A 16,225-nucleotide genomic window follows, 5' to 3' on the forward strand; every position below is an offset into this window, starting at 1 on the left:
TTGTATAGTTTAGGTCAATTTTACTTAAAATGTTTAATTTCAAGTTCCTTGGAATTGAGATTCTTTTCATAGAAAGTCCTGAAAAATTAATCCTTGATAAAACACTATCTGTATGAATATACTTGATTAACTTATCATTAAAGAATTACTCTTAATTTTACAAGACATAATAACAATATTTTTAAAAAAGTCTCAGTGAGATGATATTCCTCAACAATTAAATATTTAATCAGTTTATAACCAAGAGAATGTTCAATCTGCATGATTTACCAATTAAACGCTGCACCCTGATGTGTCTATAGCAACATGAGAGCTAAGATGAGATTGTTTCAAAGGGATTCAAGATGGGCAATGCTCACTCAATAAATGTACAAAGGTTTAGAGAGTTAGGGAGGTATAATGTCTGTCTTGGAAAATAAGGGATGTTTCAGTCAATGGTCAATTGCCTCATGGAGTTTAAGAACTACAAAGGGTCTAGTTGTGGCAAGTACTATAAATGTCAGTTTTGAGTTCTGCAACATCACCATTTTCTAGCCCAGAGAACCAAGGCTCTCCAGGAATGTAGCAGCATCCCTCCTTTCACGTGGAGACTTGTGGCTTGTGCTAAATGTTCAGAAACCTAAGAGAGGGAGCAGCTACTCCACATCATAGTAGGGATACAAATGGAATTAAAGAACTAGGAAATCTTTGTTCTACTTTAATATTGCCATTAAACAAATTGAAGATTTTCTGATTTAATAAACATTTCAAATAACTGCTGACAGGCTGGGGGCAGTGGCTCACACCTGTTAACTTAGTGCTCTGGGAGGCTGAGGTGGGAGGATCCTTTAAGCTCAGGAATTTGAGACCAGCCTGAGCAAGAGTGAGACCCCGTCTCTACTAAAAATGGAAAAAAATAACTGGTGTTGTTGTGGTGGGTGCCTGTAGTCCCCTCTACTTAGGAGGCTGAGGCAGAAGGATCGCTGGAACACAGGAGTTTGAGGTTGCTGTGAGCTATGCTGACTCCATGGCACTCTAGCCTGGGACAGCACAATGAGACTCTGTCTTGAAAAAAATGTACTGTTGACAATGATCCTGCATATATTGTTAGAAAAAGGAAGACAGTGGGTAATCACTCTTGTGCATGGTATTTGGAAATAGACATTTCTCTTATTAAATAAACAAAAAATTATTAAATAAACAAAAATCTTTTGGAATGTTCATAATCTTTCCTACTGTAGGAGAACTTCCTTTAGATTTCACTTGACCAATATGTAACTTTTTTTTAAGACGGAAAGGAATATAACATGTAGCTGGGCGCAGTAACTCATGCCTGTAATCCCAGCGTGATTACCCCTCCTGTGGGAGGCTGAGGAGGGAGAATGGCTTGAGCTCAGGAGTTGGAGACTTGCCTGAGGGAGAGTGAGACCCCGACTCCTAAAAAATGGAAAAACCCAGCTGGGTGCTGTGGCGAGTGCCTGTAATCCCAGAGGTTTCTGGAGGCTGAGGCAGTGGGATGCCCACAGTCTGAGGTTGCAGTGAGCTATGACGCCATTGCACTCTGCTCAGGGCATAGGGTGGGACTCTGTCTCAACGACAACAACAACAAAGCAAAGACATAAAAAATAAGCAAGGAAATAAAAAGAATATAACATGTAGACTTTAAATTTAGCATGTATCTTAGTCACCACTGCAGAGGCAGAGACAGCCTCTGTTTACAGCATCCTGGTCACTTGGGAACAGCATGAATACAGAGCATATGAATTCCAGGTATTTTTCTAAATTTTGGTTTCAGAATGTCATAAGGCATAGCTATTCTTTTAGACAGACCTCCTTTCCCACTTACCTACTGCACTTGCTGTGGCTTCCTAGGGGAGGCGCTCTGCCTTCACCTGGCTATCACTTAAGAACTTAAGCATCACTACCCCAGCCAGGAACTCTGGGAGACCAAGGCGGGTGGATTGCCCGAGCTCAGGAGTTCAAGAACTGCCTGAGGATGAGTGAGATCCCAGTCTCTAATAAGAAAAACTAGCTGGGCCTTGTGGTGGGTGCCTGTAGTCCCAGATACTTAGGAGGTTGAGGTTAAGAAGATCATTTGAGCCCTAGAATCTGAGGTTGCTGTGAGCTATGACACTGGAGAGCTTTCTACCCAGGGAGGTAGAGTGATAATCTGTCTCAAAAAACAAGAAAGAATCACTACTCCTGGGTGCAAGACCTACTTAATGCAATTAATTTCTGTTCTCATGCTAAAATTAAAATGAAAAGAACCATTCGTTTAAAATCTGGAAGGGTTACAGAACTCATTTGGACTTTAGGCCAACATCTTCCATCTATACATACTACTGAAACTGAGTTGGACACAGATGACATAAATCTTTCAAGTTCATCTGGACAATTATGGGCAACCTGGTTGGACTGGTTTCTGTATGCTCAGTCCAGTGTTCTTTCCATAACCCTATTTTATCATTTCAAATTTTGTAAGTGTAAGGTAAGGTAGAAAGAGCAATTGGTTTTCAAACTGAAGAGACATGGTTTCAAAGTATGACTCAACACCCCACAAAACACCGATCTTCTCTGAGTGGGAGATTCTTTAGCTTAAACATAAGGAAAGAATATGAATGATGGCTTCTAGCTCAGAAGGTTGGAAATGATATTGGTGAAGCACCTAGAACACTTCCTGGCACATGGAGGTGCCCAGAGAATGGCAGCGGTGACAGTGGTGACAGCTATGGCTACTATTATTATGACAGCTTGAAAAGATTAGAAACATATCTTAAATAAATTCAGTTCCTTTTGTTAACAAAAAAATCCAGTTCCTTTTATTTGAAATAAATCCAGTGGCAATCATTTATTTATACTTTATTGGGGTTATTTCTGTTTCAAGCAAAAAGAATTTCTGTAAGTTGAACCACTTGTGGGCAGAATGGAATGCCTTCATATTTGTTCCAGTATTAACTTTTCTGACCTTCAAAGTACACTTTCAATTTTAATATTTCAAGATTTGATGTAACAGTCTGGGATTATCCTATGTATGGCCTTTAAGAAAATACAGATTTTAATACTTTCACTTTTTATTACTTTGAAATGAAAAACTATTTTGAATAAATAAAATGATTCATTTGTAAAGACAGGAACAATCATTACAGCAGGGCAAGAATTACACTGGGAACCTCTCTCATTCCCAGGCGTCCCAAGACCATGGACACAAATTTAGGGCAATAGCCAGTTTTTTTTTTTGGTCTTTGTCAGTGGTACAACAATTTACTAACCTTTGGAGTATTTCAAATCACAAATCAGGAATAATTAAGATTTTTAATGATCAAAGACATTTAGAGGCCAGGGATACCACCAGTGGTTAGTTACTGCTGTCTTGGGAAGTTGCACAAACTTTTCAACAGCCTTTCCCAAGGGTAGGGCATCATTTGGGAAGATTATTTAGTAAAATATACTGTTATAAATGGTGGGGAGAGGGCAGAATGAAGGTCTGTTTTACAGACTAGTTGTTTTATATAATAACAGTGTTATATGTGCCATTTCCAAAACTAAAGTAATGTCTTAAAAAGTTAGGTCCTCATATTGCATGACCAAAACCTGTACTCCTCACTGTTTGATCTGGGTTAGGGGATGCCAGGAAGTGTTAACTTACTGTAATGTGTGAGCCCCTCCCTGGGTGTTTGTGTTTTCTTTCACCTGGATCCTAAGTTAGCAAAATCCATTTACTTACATAGGAAGTACTCTAATAGGAGTAGCAAAAGTTTGTCATGGTGCCAGAATAAAACTGTTCTCTTCAATCTTTTATCTGTAATAGGATAAGGTTGCTAACGAGTATTTATAGGGTCGTTATTTTCAACTGTTTCTTGACACCTAACAATATTATTTTAAGCTTCAGCCAACTAGATTTCCAATAATTATATAATGTCTTTCGGTAATGATCTGTTGCTTAAGATACACATTCTACTTTACCTTTCAACACATACTTGATAACCTCTCATTTTCTAACTGTAATTGAGGCAAATTCAGTCTTGGCTAATTAGGGGCTCTTAGGACTCCTCAGACATATTATTCTTGATGACATATCAAAAGTATTAGGGTCTATTTTTATTTTTAATTAAAGTAATAAAAATGTGCAACTTACAGATATTAAGAATGTTTAAGGACATTGCAACTATTTTACAAATAAAAAGTCCAATGTGATACTGGGGATATGCAAAACAACAAACCCCCACAACCTAAAAAGAATGGTTGCTTGTCGAGGGTTCCTTCTAGAAAGAAACCCACAGCCACGTCAGATGCTTAGGTATCAAAATGAAAGTGTACATCACCAGGGCATTTATACTAGTGCAGTATTTTAATGCCAGTCTGCTTGGATCTACTTTAGATAACTCTGTTATTGTTGCCACACAGGAAGTCTTCCAAAGAACTTCAGTGAATAAAGAGAAGTCGAAAGTGGGGAATATCTTCAAGGAGAAAAAAATTCTACTTTTGGTAAGAACTGATGGGAAGAATGGTTAAGTTGCAGTAAATAGGTCACCAAACCAAAACATCAGAAATGTTAGCAAAGTACACACCTGAGTGCACAACCCCAATAAATCTATCTAATGCTGGTCTATTTCCAGAATGGCTCTAGTTTTTTCCACCACAAAATATGTGCTTTAGCTGTTCTAAGAAGAAACATAATGGTAATACCATCAACTCAACTTTCCTTTTCCATTCAACATTTTTGAAAATCACCACAGAAGCAGAAAAAGTAAAAGAGAACTTGGATAGGAAACATATGCTTGTAAATTCAGAGCAATAGCAAAAGCAAGCAGAAGTTGTTAATATGGTTTCAGTATTTTGTGAAAGAGCCAGCTGGATGGATGATAATTTTTCTACCCCTGCAGGGCATCAAAGCTTTTAGGAAATAATTTTTTTCACACATATTAACACTTAGCTTATTAAAACAGATGATACTTTTATTGTAAAATGGCCTGGGTAGAGGCTAAAAACATAAAGTATGAAAAAGATAAGATTCATTTTGGCCACCCATTCTAACAGGGAACACTGGCGGGACAGACCCTGGTGGAGATGATGACGTAGCCGACCTTCTGTAACTGCCACAGCTGAAGTGTCACCAGGAAGCCCGTGAATTGCTGTTATGAAAACATTTGCAGTAACTTGCATAATTAAATGAAACTGCCAGAAAAGCATTCTAAAATGCAGGAAGATGCACATAAATAAGTATACTTCAAAAGCCATATTACATTTCAGAATCAGCATTGTGGTGAATTATGCAAAGTTATATCACAAGCACCATTTCCTCTGAACTTACTGTTAAATAATTTCAAATGAATGACAGCATTCTTATTTAAATTGACTGCTCTCTTAGTCTCCTTTACAGATACTCAATAAATGCAACTTGATGATCTCAGTATCTAAAACCACAATCCTCTACTTCTTGGAGTTGTCATGCTTAAATAAAGACATTCGTACTGATAAGACTGTAATTTCATATTTTCTTTTAGCATTTTTCAGTACTTTAAATCAAGATAAAAATGTTCAACAGCAGCAGAGTGGCAGATAAGAATTTGGCCTTACAGAAGCTTATTTCTTTGTTTAACTGAAGAATATTACACTGACTTAAAAGAAAACTTTGATAGTAAAGGGGACCACATCTATTACAACATGATTGTGTTTATAAAATGTTGCAAAAGGCGGGTGAAATCATGCTGAACACAATGGTGAAATGATTATCGTCTTGCTTATTAAAACTAACCTCAAAAGGGTTTTGAGACTTTCATTCTAATAGTGACAGTGTTCATGTAGAAAAGGAATCTAATTAAAGCTTCCCTCAACAGTCAAGGAAATATAAAGATTATCAACTATATTAGCTACATGGAAAGAAAGGATCAAAAAAGGAGAGCATGCTTTACAAATGTATTATCAAATTGCCATTTTCCTCTCTGCTGTACGTCTATCATGCCAGCATACCTTGCAAGGGTAGTTACTTACATCAAACAACTTTTCAATATACATTTCCTCATTGACCTTTTCTCGAAGAATATCCTGGTTTTGCCGAACAAACATAATGTAGGTGTCTGCCAGATCCATTCCCGGTTTCTGTTGTGAGTGAAAAGCAGGAGGAATAAAACATCAGCTCTCAGTTCTGAAATTCTTTATTCATTACCTGAAAATTAAGTTCGAAAATGACACCAGAAAAATGTGCTCAAGAGCCGATCAATAGTGAGCACTTTCAATAGATTTCATAATTAAGTAAATAAAATAATTTATTACAACTCGAGTATACAGTCATTCATCATTTTAAAATATTTAAAAAGACAACGTTGTATGCCTGAAGATATCATTTTTTAAAAAATGGCTATCTTGACAGGTCAATATGTCCATCAGAATAAGTGAACGAATTTTTCCCCAAATTTTTGCACATGCAATTATCATTTTCTAGCTGAAAAGACAATTCACCTGTCATCATTTCTGCCAGGTTTATCTATGCTATTAAAAAATGTTAGCTTTCCTTGGAGTGCCTCCTTTAACACCATTACGGGTGTTAAAGGAATACAAACTACATTTTCTTATTAGGCAGAATAAAATACAATTAGGAAGATATTGGGGGAAAGATTTACTACATTACAAAATGAACATGAAATATTTTGTAGATTATCTGTTGCTTCTGCTCAATATTTACTGATAATATTCCAAGACTTTATCTTAGAAATGCAGTAAAAATATCAATGAACTTCCTATGTAGAGCCAAAGACATGGATTAGGGAGCTTTCCAAAGTTATCTGACGTGTGGTGTCTTCTCATGGTGCAGGAGGTGGAATAGGTAATGTCGCTTTTCCTTGCTACAGATGCTACAGAATCATGCCTCGGAGGGACAAAAGCCTGAATGGCCGCTACAGAGTTTTTATTCTTGATCTATGTTTAGCTCTTTTTTGAGTTTTATTTTGCTGGACTAGTTAATAAAAATATTATTTGTGTCATCTACACCTGGGCTTGATTCATAATCTGTATTGACTTAGTTATTTGATGACAGTTTGACAGTAATAATAATAAAATGGTAGAAATAATGGCCCAAATAAAACTATGAGCCTTCCATCATTTCATGTCCACAGAAGGTACTTATAATCTTTGTCAGTAGACTCATTTGCAAAAGTAAATATTGTAAGAAAATTAGTTGAAAGAGGATATTGATCATCTAACTATTACTACTGCTGGAAAAATAACTCAAGGTATACATCTGAGTAATGCTAGGATAGGAGTGGCATCTTCTCCCTAAATAAAAGATGGAAGCCAGGCCTGGTGAAATGTCTACAATCCTAGCACTTAGGGAGGCAGAGGTGACTCAGTTTGAGGCCAGGAATTCAAGACCAGCCTATGGGAAACATAGTGAGAACCTACCTCTACAAAAAATAAGTGAGAAAAACTAGCCGAGTTCAGTGGTGTATGCCTACAGTCCCAGACACTTGGGAAGGTGAGACAGGAAGATTGCTTGACCACAGGAGTCTGAGGCTGCAGTGAGCTGTGATCATGCCACTATACACCAACCTGAGCAACAGAGTGACACCCTGCCTCTAAGAAAAGAAAAAGAAAGTTCTTGCTATTTTTTTGAGAGGTGATATATATTACTTATTACACTAAACTTGACCATTTCTTAACCAATATGTAATTTAGGCAATGAACACATCTAAATTATTCCACTTATAAAATTTAATTTGATTTTTTTTTGTTACAAAGCTATTTCTGTGCAGTAAAAATGACTGGAATTTCTTACTGCTCTTATATTTAACCTAAAGAGAAATATAGTAGAACCTCTGTAAGTTGGCCACCCAAGGGACTGTAACAAATGGTTAACATAGGGAGGTGGTCAAGGTAAGGAACCAGGCCTACTGTACTGATAGGAACATGTGGTGCGTGTCCAGTCTATGACAATTAGGTCAACTTAAGAAGATGGTCAATGTAGGGAGGTGGTCAACTATGGAGGTTCTACTGTATATGCCACATAAATTCAAGGATGCTTTCCACATAACTCTGATATAATAAAAGTACTTATAACCTGAAATAACTATTTATATAAATGTCTTCACCAGCCTCCCCTTCAAGAGCATTCTTATACATCATAAGTAATATATCCCAAACTCAAAAGAGGCAACTTCTCAAATTTATGCCTGCAATATTTTTCTTTGCAATTCGCATAAGCAATGTTTGACAGTTTAAACAAAGAAAAATCAATAAAAACAAAGAAAAATCTTTTGTTTGGGCAGTGGAGAGTTATACATTAGTTTTTCAGTGAAGAGGCAGGGTAATTTGCACAAAGACCGCTACTATTAATACCTGACGACAGCTAACTCATAAGGTGCCTATTTTTCTCTGGGCCCGTCAAACTTTGTCAAAACACTGAAACTGAGAACATTCAGAAAACACACTGTCATGAAAGGAAAATGACATAATTCTATACATAATAGTAAGTTAGCTCAGCATCTGACTTTCAGTCCAGTGCTGGGAAACAGGATGCTATAATATACATAATACCAAGGCAGCTGGGTCCAGCCCAGTTAAACTGGGAGGTGAAGAACAGACAAGTGAGAGGCTTGCTTTCTCTCCTATCTTTCCCTATTCCAATCCAATTTTTGTTTCTGCCTTTCAAAGAAAAACTGTGCTTAGAAGTTTAATACAGTCAATCACTAGGCCCATTGGACTTGAGGGAAATTTATGGCTAGGAGGACTGGATAATAATGACTTTAAGCATTCACCACTGACACCAGGGTAATTTCTTTAGTATTTCCTTAATCACTTACCAGATAACATAAGACATCATGAAACACTGCCCAGGAAGAGTTTATCTTTCACCATCTAAAACTAACAAATACTTTACAGATTAAGCCTAACAGAAAACTAAATGCTGTTCTCTATTGGCAGATCCAAGGGATATAATGCTGACATCTATAAGTTGAGATACTTCAAGAACTTTCTAAGGAAATAAGACTCTCTGGTTGGGGGTCTAAGGTAAAGCTTATTTAAAAGTTTGATTTAACAAATTAAGTGTTTCCTTCTTTTTCTCTTTGAAATTGCCTTTTCTCCCCTTTTGGCAAAGTAACATCCACTTGCCTGGAAAAAAATCCTTGGGATTCTGACATTCCCCACTGGCACTATTTCTTCCTTTATCTTTGAGCTGTTTACTTAGTCTCGAGAAACTGTGACATATGGGAATTTCACACCTAGTGAATATATTTTCATGTAGCTTGTGGCATAAGACTATAATCATTAAGAGAATATACACAAGTAAGAGTCACTGCAACAGCTGGTGACATTTACCAATTAGAATTGTAGTTCCTTAAAACACTTTATCCTTCATTTGGTGTACGAAGGGTAATTATCTCTGATAAATTGCTGAAAAAGATGTAATTTTCCTTCTAAACAGTTTCTACATACAGTACAAACGTGTTTGGATAGAAGACATTATCACTGGTTCAGCGCTCCTTGCGCTGTTTCATGGCAGTAAAATTTACGCACTTTGAAAGTCACCACATCTAACTCCATTTCTAAATGTTATCTTATTAGGAAATAAAGTTTAGTTAAAAAAACAAACCAAGGAAGCATACTGTTCAATGTTTGTGGTTCTTCTGGGATGTAAATGAAAGAATGAAGGTGATTTCACTGCAGAGAGACCCCAGATACAGATTCTGATACAAGTGGGCACCTACCGACTTTCCCAAAGGAGTGGGCTGTTAAACTTCAACAACCGGGGATTTGGATGAGTTTTTATCAAGGATATTGTATTTTAAAGAGCTATATTTGGCAATCTTTTATAAATTGATAGTTTTTTTTAAAAAATTATGGTTTTTGAAACAAGAAAATGGCAAAAACCACATAGCAAGCACTCTATGTCTTAAACACCATTTAGAATAAGTAAAGGGCTTTTTTCATTCTCCCATTTAAACCACTGAGATTCTTAGTTCACGAAGCCCTAACTTCACTTTGTTTTTTAAGGTAGCAATCTTCAAATGAAGTTCCTAAATTACTTTTAATCTGATTCAGAAAATAACAGAATTTGGCTAGCAAAGACACAATAAAGGGACAAAAACATCTAAAAAAAATCCCCCATCAGTGTTAAGAAATCAAAACTACAGAAAGAAATGAAATATTTTAAGGTGAGTTCTTCTTGTATTGGTTGTATAAGTAACTGAATACATCAGTGAGTGAATGAGTTTAAGAAAAGGATGCAGACTCCAGCAAATTTTTTTCAAGCGTTAATCACCAGTTAACCTAGCAAGATGAACATGCTGTTCAAAAAAAAAAAAAAAAGAGGAAAAAAAAAATCCTTGTTAATTATATGCTGCAAACACTCTTACTTCCTGCTGCTATACCTAATCCCACAGGTGCAAGTCTTCGCTTTCCCTATTCATGGGTAGGTGGGTGCAACCCTGCAGTCACTTTTCACAGCAACAGATTTAGATACAGAAGAAGCCGCTTAACCTTCCACTGGAGGTTAACAATACACTACACAAACACTGTCATGGTGCCTGTTTAACAAGGAGACAAATTTTTAAATATACTACTCCAGTCTCCAAGATTAACTAGAAGCTACGGTGTAATTGACTTAATTTAAAAGTGTACTTCTCATAACCTAGGAAAGCTTGCCTTAGAGCAACAATCAAGAGTGGAACCGTGATATCCTGACTTATGATAACCTGCATGCTTCATAAATGAAATACTTGTGCCTGGTCATTCACTATCACAGGGAAAGAATGGATCTTTAAAAATATAAGACAATAGCATGTCTTCTAAACTTGAAATTGTAGTAAAGACTATTTACATCTCAACTCTGGCATTTAAGATTCAGTAACAGTTTATAACTGATCATAGAACATAGTTCTGCAAACACAAAATTTATCCTAGGCATTGTTAAAAACAAAAATTTTCTCTTACTATTTAAAATAGCCTTTATTACTTTGGCACTTGTACAACCATTTTTATATTTTGGTATTTGAGTAAAAACATTCTGAAACTTTTCAGAAGCATTTGGAGTAGTTTAAAGAAGGCACATCTTCTCAAATACTTAGAAAAAAGAAGGTGTATGTCTAACAATGATGATTATGTTGTACAAACACTATATTTTACCAAGTTTTCTGCAAAGGAGAATTATTATATTGCATTCACACAGAAAACCAAAAGGAAATATACAGAGCAAAATCCTTCAAATTAGATTTATGTGAACTTAAATATTAAGTCAGCCTGATGGGAAAAGGAATATATGTTCATAAAAAAGGGCAGACAACATTGAAACAATGAAAAAGTCACAAGCATGTGAACTTTTCAGATTTTTTTAATGACAGACTAAGTTTTAAAAACCATGAATAAAAAGTCTCATTGTTATTTAGAAAACTTTCAAAACATTATTTCAGGAATGAAGCAGCCAGAATCTCCTTCCTTTTTGTTAAATTTAGCACTTTTCAAAATTTCATTCATTAACATTATTATTTAGATACTTTGACTCCAAATTGGAAGATAAAATTTCTGAATGAAAGATAATACTACCCACATCTTTTCTGAAAACATCATTTAGACTTGGAGCATGTGACATGTGCTATTCCCTATGTATATTTCCTTAGCCCCAAATTTCTAAGGGATTGTTCCGATATTTCAGAGTTCTTGTTCTGGATAAGGGTCTTCTGTCTGTTCCTTGAACATGACTGTAAAGAACAGAATCCTACTATTATGTTATAAGAGTATCTCATGCCGGATTATAATTAATGCAGCTACAATTTAGGTATTCACATTGTTTTCATTGTTAACATTCACATGGCTGTGTCACTATTTCCTGTAAGTAGTGACATAATTCATATATTCATAGGTTTAGAAAGAATTGGTGTGAGCATTGGTATGCTCAAACACTTTGTTGTGTCACTGGGGAAACTCTCTTTAAAGAGGAGTTTAATCTTAATCTTAAAAGAAAATGGAGCAATAATTTAACATATTAGCCTGAAATACTTAAGGAGAGGAGGCCGCTTAATTTTCTACTGAGATTTATGGATCTATTATACTTTCTGCGTTTGAGATTATGAACATTTAGTGTCTTTCTTGCTGTTTCTGATCTATAAGAAGGCTCACTAAAATCCCAGGGTTTATAAGAATGGCCACTGATACAGCGGCACCGAGCGAGGAATATGCACCCAACACACAAACCATGTACTTCTGTCTTCTTGAGTGATGATCATAAGGATGATGAAAATACTAAATCTCCATTTACAGTGAGGTTCACTACAAGAGGATTTGACAAAGTGACATTAAAAGGCTGTAGATGTGACTTCATTCTTAGCTTTTGAAGTGTAGATGGACTGGGTTAATTGACTCAGCCCAATTTGGAACCTTTTGAATTTTGGCTTAATGGGTGCTAGAATGTCAGGGGCATTCCACGGATTAACCTTCTAGGAGAAGGAAGAGCCAGGCAGACAAAAAAACACAGCAATAAAGATGAGGGAAACAAATGCTCTTCTGGGCAGCACAAGGCACAACGTTCTCTGCTCCTTTAACAGGGAAGCTCATTCTCTGGTCCTGGTGTACTTCTCTCTCCAGGTGAGTACGTCCCAGAGGGCCAGCGCTCCATCCCCCAAGTTCTGCCTGGCTCTCATTCTGACGTAAATCACTGAGTATTCAGGTGGCCTTATCTAAGTAATAAACAATATCAGAAGCCAGTAAACACAGGAAGATTTGTCCATATAATATAGATGGGATCAACACAGGATGGAGTGGAATGATTATTTTCTAGAATCTGGACACTAGCTTTTATTGTAAGCAATAATAACTTATGATAATAGCATTTATTGAGCACCCATTCCACTGCAGAAGCCCTGAAAAGTGCTTGCTTTATTCACAAGAAGCCTATAACAGGCATAATTATATTGATATCTTCATTCCTTAGATAAACTGGTGTACAAAGTCAGCCTGATAAGTGAAGTGAAGGAACAAAGATTCAAACACAGGCAGGTCCGGCGGTGTTTGTAACTGTTCTTTTGCACAGCTGTGGTAGGTCCATAGTGCCCAAGTTTTTCAAAAGCAATTATCCCACATGATTTTTCATGCAAACTACTGAGCACACACTGCTATCAGCTTCAACTTACCTATATTACAGGAGAGCCAACATTTGTTCTAGTTAATTTTGGACAATACTTTGAATTGGCAGTGTTGCTGTCTGGTCCTACATCTAATACCACCTCTCAGGTGTGAGTTCTCTTCTAAGTTACTGCTGAATACCATGAACTCATCCTGTCAAAGTCTTGCTTTCATAAAAATGTATCTGTGGTCTTTGCCAAGTGAATATTCCAATTGTCTATAGTGGAGCCATGAACTGTGTAACTGCACCGGAACTCCTCTCCGGGAGAGGGTTGTTTAACTGACAGTGACCAGACTATACCGAACGCTATTGTTCATCACTGTGATCAGAAATGTACCAAGGAAAGACCTGCTAGCTTCTCTGCCGAGAGGCATGAAACACTGGAATTTAGTTCTGTTCAGGAATATATTGAAGATTTTTTTCTCTTACGTGTCCTTTTCTTGTATAAATGTCATGAAAAGTATACTTTACAAAAATACATAAGACTTGTCTGGTCACAATACATTACATTTAAATGGCTTGGTTTATTTTCTATGAGCTCACACATCTTCAACTGTGCTATAATTACAAGGACTATCTGACAATTGAGTATATTCTGGGAACATGAATTCTTCCTTTTCGGCATTAGCAATGTCACTTAATCTCACAGATAATTTCACTTTACAAAATCAATGTTTTTTATTTGCTTGAAAAGAATTCCTACAAGTGAGTATTGTAAGAGGGTACTGTCCCTTCTCTACAGAATTTTTTCTAGCACTTTATCGTATCTTCAAGGAGATATTTTTGGGGCTCTGCTGTCCCTTAGATGGAACTGGGCAGACATGAAGATTTCACAAAGTGAAAGAATGTTACGATTAGAAGGATTTATGGATTTATGCAGTTCTATAACTTATTCACTTATTTTATAGATGAGTAAATTATGGTCATTTAAGTGAAGTAATGCCCAATGTAATACAGTTAACTCAAAGGCGTATAGCCACCTAAAATCAGCTAAAATCCAGCTATTACTAAATCCAAAGACAGTGCACCTCTCCTTTAAGAACATTTTAGAATAATTTCAGCTTTATAGAAACACTGTGAAGATAGCATGACGTTCCCATATACCCCATGGCCAATTTCCCCTAAAATTGTCATCTGAAGTTAGTATAGTGCATTTGTCATTGAACATATATTAATATAGTATTATTAGCTGAAGTTCACCCTTTATTCAGGTTTCCTTAGTTTTTATCCCACATATTTTTATGTTCTATGATCTCACCCAGGATATAGCACATTTAGTAATTGGGCTTCTTTAGACACCTTGTGGTTGTGTCAGTTTCTCAGACTTTTTTAAGAGGGGAGTTCTTTGTGTTGCCCAGGCTGGAGCACAGGGGCACAATCATACTTCACTGTAAGCTCGAACTCCTGGGCTCAAGCAACTGTCCTGCCTCAGCCTCCAAGTAGCTGGAATAACAGGCTAACACCACCATGTACAACTAATTAAAAAAATATGTGTGCATATATATATTTTAATATATATTAAAATATTTATGTAATAATATACTACATACTATATCATACAATATATCATACAATATATACAATATTATTACATAATATATCATACAATTATAATATATTAATCTAATATATTTATATATAATATATTAATATATTAATGTATACATTATATATATATATATATATATATGAGAGAGAGAGAGAGATACGAAGGTCGTGCTGTGTTGCCCAGGCTAGTTTCAAACTCCTGGCCTCAAGTGATCCTCCCACTTTGGCCTCTAACCTCTTATTCTCACAGTGAGAAACTTCTCATGGACCACCGTTCATTTATATAAATGTTCAATTATAGTATATCTGTACAGTGGCTTCAGAACTGGTAACCTGTGGGGAAAAACTTTATCAACTGGAGTATAATATTCATAGTTCTTTTGTCTTTTATTCTTACAGGCTCCACTCATTTCCAAAGTTACTTACATTGGCACATTTCATCCCCCACCCCCCCATCCCCTTCAGTGAGTTTATTTCATCCACTTGTAACACAGTCAGTTAATTATAGTTTCCTTTTCATCCTGGGTTCCATGTTAATTGAACAAATTATATACAGTTATTTTTGTAACTGTATATACCCTGTTTCCCCGAAAATAAGATAGTGTCTTATTTTAAGGTGTGCTCCCAAAGATGCGCTAGGTCTTATTTTCAGGGGACATCTTATCTTTCCTGTAAGTAGGTCTTATTTTCAGAGGATGTCTTATTTTCAGGGAAACAGGGTATTTGAGTTCATTCTTTGTGTTACAAAATTGAGTCCTCACAAATGTACAGTGTCATGTATCTAGCACTATAGGATCACACAGAATAGTTTCATTACTCCAAAAATCCTCTGTACTTTACCACGCATCCCTCCCTGACCCTAAACTCATGGAAACCACTAAGCTGCTCATAATTTTTATAGTTCTGCTTCTTATAGAATGTGATATAAGTGGAATCATATAGCATGTAGCCTTTAAAAATTGGCTTCTTTTAGCTGTATCCATTTAAAATTTGTCCCTTTGAGTGGCCTGAGGGCGTCTCTCTTTTCTCTCTTGCTGAATAGTACACCACTGTATGGATGTACCACTGCTTGTTTCTCTGCTCAACTATTGAAGGACATTTTTGGTTGTTTCTATTTAGGAGATGCTGCATAAAGCTGCCAGATTTGGGTATGGTCATATGTTTTCAAGTCAGTTGGATAAATACTAAGGACTAGCATTGGTGGGTGGCACAGCAACACTATGTTTAGCTTTTAAGAAGCTGGAAGTCTTCCAAAATTGCCATACAATTTTTGAATGAGAGTTCTTGTTGCTTTTTATCCTTGTCAACATTTTGCTGTTGTCACTGTTTCAGATTTTAGCCATTCTAATAGGTCCATAGTGGTATCTCATTTTTTAAATTTAATTTCTCTGTGACAACTGATATTGAGCATCTTTTCATATGCTTATATTCGATACCTGCATGTCTTTGTTGCAGTATCTGTTCATACTTTTTTTTCCATTTAAAAACCTGGGTTGTTTTCTTATTATTAAGAGTTATTTGAACATTTTGGATGCAAGTCTTCTCAAATATATGTCTTGTAAATATTTTCACCTTTTGTGGATTGTT

General features: G+C 36.1%; 1 protein-coding gene across 9 annotated transcripts in view; it reads right to left on the reverse strand.

Annotated features, from left to right (window-relative positions):
• CADPS2 (calcium dependent secretion activator 2) overlaps window positions 1-16,225 on the reverse strand; it is a 504,393-nt gene that overhangs the window by 20,338 nt on the left and 467,830 nt on the right. For 8 of the 9 annotated variants that reach the window (XM_053609275.1, XM_053609274.1, XM_053609271.1 and 5 more), the window contains one exon: window positions 5,971-6,078. In XM_053609275.1, coding sequence (XP_053465250.1) covers window positions 5,971-6,078 — 108 coding nt within the window. Of the gene's footprint in view, window positions 1-4,906; window positions 5,112-5,970; window positions 6,079-16,225 lie in introns of those variants that run through there. The other variant, XM_053609278.1, reaches the window with a different exon arrangement.

The sequence above is a fragment of the Nycticebus coucang genome, chromosome 11 (assembly GCF_027406575.1).
Source record: "Nycticebus coucang isolate mNycCou1 chromosome 11, mNycCou1.pri, whole genome shotgun sequence".
Lineage (NCBI taxonomy): Eukaryota > Metazoa > Chordata > Mammalia > Primates > Lorisidae > Nycticebus > Nycticebus coucang.